This window comes from Apis dorsata, unplaced genomic scaffold (genome assembly GCF_000469605.1).
Source record: "Apis dorsata unplaced genomic scaffold, Apis dorsata 1.3 scaffold_327, whole genome shotgun sequence".
Lineage (NCBI taxonomy): Eukaryota > Metazoa > Arthropoda > Insecta > Hymenoptera > Apidae > Apis > Apis dorsata.
This window is the reverse complement of record NW_006263595.1, coordinates 55258-61375: the sequence shown is the minus strand read 5'-3', so window position 1 is coordinate 61375 and position 6118 is coordinate 55258. Positions and strand designations below refer to the sequence as shown.

The following is a 6118-nucleotide window of genomic DNA, read 5'->3' as shown; positions in this document are numbered from 1 at the left end:
ATATATATATATATATCAATGTTCGAATAATTGAACTTCTGACACGATAAGACATCACTAATATCGTTTAATGGAAATCAATTCGCGATAGGTTACATATAATAAATGACACACTGTAATTATTTATTTGATCATTAATTCATTCACAAGATCGTTCACAAGAATGATATTCTTGTATCGCCGCTTTTCTCTTCCTCTCTTTCTCTCTCTATCTTTCTATCTATCTATCTCTTTAATTCTATCGAGGCAAGAACGTCGTATTAACCCCGCTTTCCTTTGTGTTGCTACTTTGATTCTCGGCAGTCCCTATGATCTATCGATCGTTTTAATAATCCGGTATATATTAAAGATGTTTAAGTACGGAGTTAGCTAAATGTTGATGTTTTTGTGTCCCGTGCACTTCTTTTCGTGTCAACCCCCAATGACCTGATCTGACCTGCTACCGATCGAAACTCGAAAATCGAATACCAAAAGTGGACCTGCCTGAGATTAAGGGGAATCATCGCAAATTCCGTAACCTCGTCACCAGCTACATAGGTAACTTTGTCTGTCTGTTCGTCCATCTGTCTGTCCATTTTTGTATGGTTGTATGTTTGTTTTTTTTTTATTTCTCTCTCTTGCCTTTTTTTTTTAAATTTTTTAATTTCTCTTTGATAAATAAACGTCGAACATTTATCTGCTTGTATGCGTATACTTTTTAATCTATCTCTGGTGTCGATCTGGTTTGTTGTTCCTTCGAGTACCTTGAATTGCTTCACGATCTATCGTGTTGCTGGTGTTTTTCTTTAATATTTTTTTCTCCTTTTTTCTTCTTTTTTTTTTTTTTTCTTTCTTTTCCTAATCTACTAATTATAAAATTCTTTCTATTTGCATCTCGTCGAATTTCTACTAATTTAGATGCTTTTCTGTTTTTGGCAAATACAGTCTTTGCTCAAAGTGAGTTTTTCTATATCAAGTTCAAGTAGAAATTGATACGTAGAACGTTGAAAGTATTAATGGTTTTTATACATCACTCCTATGTCCATTATTTGGCATGTAAAACTAATCTTTTTTATAGTAATTGTAGATGCGTTGTCACACGTGTACATTTGTAAATAGAAAAGATTGTAAGTGCAAAATGCTTTCTTTTTTGCAATTATTAATTTTTCTCACTTTTTATTTTTTCAATCTTGATCTTAACACGTTCGAATTCGAATGAGATTGCGTTTCCTTGAATATTATATTTAACACTGATCTTTTGTGATATGCTTATTGTTCGTAAATTTGAAATATCTTTCTGAACTTGTTTTCGTTTTCTTGTTATCTGATTCACTTCTTTAATCTCACAAATATTATGCCAATATTTCACTCTTCCTTTTTTTCTTTCACGAAATTCTTTTCCAAGTATAATATTTACATTCGAAGATTTCATCTTGCAACGCTTCTTTGATTGTCTTTCTCACTTATCTTTAGTCGATCTTTCCAATATTTTACCCAAGCATATGTATATAAACGTAATCGTGCAAATGTAATTTTAGATATTTGCATTCCCCAATTTTTATCCATTGTATAGTACAAAATGTACTCCGAATATTTTTGTCTTTTATACCGAGAATATGAATATCTTGTATCATTGGCAAAAAAAATCGGAGTACAAAAATTATAAGAAAAAATAATCGAGATTTTTTTATCGATTTTTCAATTTTCACTCTGCTTTTGCATCGTGAGTTTTATATGTCTCGTTGGAATTCTCTTCCTTTGTTGTTATCATTTTCTCACACTTGTCTCTTTCTCTTCTTCTTCTTCTTCTTTTTTTTTTTTTTTTTTTTTTTTTTTTTTAAGCTTCAACACGTTCACAATTTTTCAAGTACACTAAATAACTACCCAACTCTTGATCGATGACCCTTTTTTCCCTATCTCTTTGCGCGAATCTAGGTCACTTTCCTTTCAAAAAGCATCTAAAGAACAAATATCTAATCCCTGCTTATAGTCGCGCCCGGATTTTTAATATTTTAACACTCCCACGATCTGGATGACGTATATCAGAATTTTCGTTAGGAATATATTTTTGTCTAAAAATACATATGTACACACATGATGTTCACACGTCCAGATCTTAATCACAATAACCACGAATTAAATCTTGTTATGAAGCACATTTTTAGATAATGTATGAACCATACAAAAGTAAAACTTGATAAACTTATCGAAAAAATCGCTTAATTTTTCTTGAGATAGATCTAGAAATTTATAAGAAACTTGATATTTTACTGTGTTAGGTATTTTTTCGAACAAAATCATAAAATCTATATGAATTTAAATCAATATTTAAAATATAAATTAAATTGATAATCTAAAATTTTTGCATTCTCTTTGTAAGAGTTAAGATAGTTATAAAAAGTGGAAATCAATTAGTTTAACTTCTGATTGGTTCATAAATGATCTGTGAAAAAAAGAATTATAAGAGTTAAGAATATGTTTTTCGAAAATTTATTCTTATCTCGAAGACAAAATATTGATAATTGAATCAAAGATGCTCACATGTGTAGTTGCGAGTCGAATTCTATCATCGTTTTTTCTCCAATACCAGAATAATTTTTCCCAGATAACATCGAGAATCGCGGCTCGTTTTAATTAACTTTGTTGTCTGGATTTTAATCAAAGCTGAACACAAGCCAATACGGTCTGATAAAAACCTAAAGGCCGTGGCTACGCGTGTTCGAGCGATTATAATTAAATGTTCGTCGATCGTGATCGAATGAACATTTCTGAACATTTATTCGCTACAAGATGTCATCGTAATATTCATGTACGTATATACAAAAATGTACGATGTGTGGATAAAAAATTCATAGATATTTTTTATTTTTCTACATAGCAAGTACAGCAATATATTTTTCTTTCATATTTTTTTTTAAAGAAAAAAAAATATTCTACGATCTTTCTATCCACATTTAGTAAAAAAAAAGGCAAGTATAACGAAGAAAATGTAACGTGTATCGCAGAAGATACACACAGTATTAATTATTAATTCTGATGAAAATTAGAAAAAGAATTTTCATATAATTTGGATAAGATAGAAAGCTTTCGATGTTGTATCAGCTTTACCATCTATATGTAATAGACATTGACGAGTTCGAGATTAGACGAATTCGAGGCGAATCCCTCGTTTTGAAGTAGTATAGCTTCGTTTAAGCCCAAACCCTTGTCCGATAACGTAGAGAGATCAAAGAAGCGTAGCTCCAGACGTTATGGAGAAGAAGTTATTAGACGTAGTCGTGGCAAACAGTGCTGTAGCGAGGTTTATTTGATAATAAATTGGGATTATTGGGAATTGAATTCGAAATTTTGCGAAAAATTATGATAATCTTTTCGATTTTAAATTATTTAAAAAATAATCATACGAAATATTCGAACATTTTAAAACTTAAGAATAATCGAAGTCAAATGGAATAAAACTTCTTTGAAGTATACACCGATGCAGTCGCTATTGAGAGGGTTAACTGATAATCAAAATTTTAATCGAGACGATAATGATTGCCAAACGACTCCATTATATATACATTAATCGCGGTATCGTGATAAATACGGTGTGAAAATAGAAAGTCTGCAACGCAATGAGACGTGCGTAATGCGTTTCGCGACTTACATGGTGTACACGAAGCGCAGCGAGAACTTTTTCAAAACAAGTATTATACGACGCTTCATGCATAAGCTAACACTTGCTACGGTACTGACGTCAGCTTTTGTAGCGTTAACTCGTTTGATACATCCCCTCTTTTACGATACATAGGCACAGTTCTCAGACTCTTTTTTCCAATTAATCGTTCCGATTTCCATCAGTATTTATCGATGTTTTCAACCCTTCAACCCTACATCGAGTATCGCGGTATTAATAACCCGTTGATTTGTGTTTCAGCATTGAAACATTCCCCGTCGAAGAGAAAAAGCATAACCAGGCCACTCAGGCCGTTGGATGGAGATTTCGATTCAACTGGTGAGTCTATTCGATCGATAGAATATCTTGGAAATTTCTTTTTTTTTTTTCGAATATTTGTTAATGATCGATTTCGTATGCTTCGCGTGGTCCTTTGCGACTGGTTCTACGATTTGCGGACTAGTTCGATGATTGATATCTTGTTCTATATATATTTCTTTTTATATCTATTTAAATTTATTCAAAAAGAGAAAGATAAGTTTAAAAAAATTGAATATTCATCTTAAATATAAATTAAATAGAATCTATGTCAATATCTTATCTCTATAAAATCTTTTTGGAATGAGAGTCATTGTTGATTATTTGCCGTATTTGAAAAATTGAAGTGAAATTTGCAAACTGAAATTGGAACAATACAATTACAACGGAGTTAAAAATTTGTATTCGATTAGTAATTATAAAATAAGAGATCATCTAAAACTGATCCGAGTCGAAAGATCGATCCTGGTCCGAAAATCGTGCAGATGAAATACGAAAGAACATTTTCCACAATCTTATTATTGGCTTTGCGCTGAATTTCACATGTGTAGCCAGGCACAGCGATCAGAGCAATAAATTTAGATCCTGTCTATCAAAGTTCCCTGTCTCCAAAACGTTCACCACGATTCCTGTCATCCCTGATGGTACCAAGATATGTTATTGAACCATCTCCTATCAGCCATTTCCTTTGAGAAGATAATCTCTTTTACGAAGATTGCTCGTGCGTGCTTTCACGTGTTAAAAAGGTACGCCTATTCGTATTCCGTGTCGGTAGATAATTTCTCGTAACATTAATCTTAATCCCTTAATCTCTCTATATGATAAATTTTCATTTACAAATTGTTTCTATCACCAAAATTTATTTAAAATAATCGATTCAACTTCGATACGAACTTCAAAGTCAATCAAATCGCATGACAATATCGTATAAATCTGACAATCGATAAGATTAAAAAATTTATAATATCGTCAGCAACGAAAGAAAGAGATTTAAAAGTATAATTCAATACTATATCGTAAATTATTATCGACAACCCGTTATGGCTTTATCCATCTGTCCATACGTATCCTTCGAATTCCGTCCGATTCTGTCTGCAGACGCATACAACGTACAAATACAGCTTTCTATCGTGAATGTCAGTCGAATGCGCGCATTCCGATCATCGATTCCCTCTCTATTTGCCTCGAACGTCCCTTGCTCGAATCCCTGTTTTATTTCGGGACACATTCGATCCGTGACTGGACAGAGAGACTTTAAAATCAGAGAAACAATGATCGACGTAGAGATGATCCATAGTTTCGAGAACAATGAGTGGTTTTACGCTACACTAAATCGCGAAACATCGAAAGAAAAACGTCGGAAGTTTCTCTGTCTGATCAAGAGTCGCACACATGGTGATACGGTAATGGTACATGGTGTTGTATGGTGGTTTAGCGGTGCCGACAACCGGAACTTCGACAATGCATGCTACGTCACCCACGAAAGCTGGTGAGTCTCATACGATCACTTATTTTCCTAATATTCCATTTAATTATTTCTTCGATCGTTATTCGCGGTCTCTTTTGTTTCGATTAAACGTCCATGAAGATCTTTCGAATATTTATTTCATCTAAAAAAAGAATATATATCTATATATATACGAGATAATAATATAACAACGTGTAAATAGGAATTGCGTGATGAATTTAGAGCGATATTTATTTAGAGACTCGATTAAATTGACAACTTCCATTGATAAAATAATCTTAAATCGTATTAGTCACTCGTTATTCTACTATTACATATTACACGTTTAATATTTTTCTCCAAAGAGTTGTCACGTTGCTTCGAAATCACAAACGAAAGAGTCATCTCATTTCAATCTAAATTATCCGCGAATCACCGCGAATATCGTAAAAAAAATTGTTCGATTCGAGGATCTCGAAGCAACGTTACACGATATTAATCACCATGCGATCTCGCTCACCCAGCTTCTCTGTTTCTGTCTGCCCCTCTATCTATCTATCTCTCTCTGTCTCCCTACCCCCAACGTGTTCACGTCATCACTGTCGGTGCACCTCTACGCAACCCCCGTATTCGACGTCGCACGACCTTGGAAACAACCCTGGACGACACGATAACAGTGACCCCGACAGACCCTGCGATCAGCACGACCAGCACGG

The 6118-nt window shown here is 33.4% G+C and overlaps 1 protein-coding gene across 13 annotated transcripts in view; it reads left to right on the top strand.

The window, feature by feature from the left end:
• LOC102672539 (phosphatidylinositol 4-phosphate 5-kinase type-1 alpha) overlaps positions 1-6118 on the top strand; it is a 31751-nt gene that overhangs the window by 8963 nt on the left and 16670 nt on the right. For 5 of the 13 annotated variants that reach the window (XR_004150814.1, XM_006617874.2, XM_006617867.2 and 2 more), the window contains exons 11-14: positions 475-537; positions 925-936; positions 3899-3976; positions 5391-5444. Coding sequence is in view for 12 of the 13 variants with exons in the window: in XM_006617874.2 (XP_006617937.1) it covers positions 475-537; positions 925-936; positions 3899-3976; positions 5391-5444 (207 nt within the window). In the remaining variant the exon portion in view is untranslated. The remainder of the gene's footprint in view (positions 1-474; positions 538-924; positions 937-3898; positions 3977-5390; positions 5445-6118) is intronic. The other 8 variants (XM_006617869.2, XM_006617868.2, XM_006617871.2 and 5 more) reach the window with 5 other exon arrangements.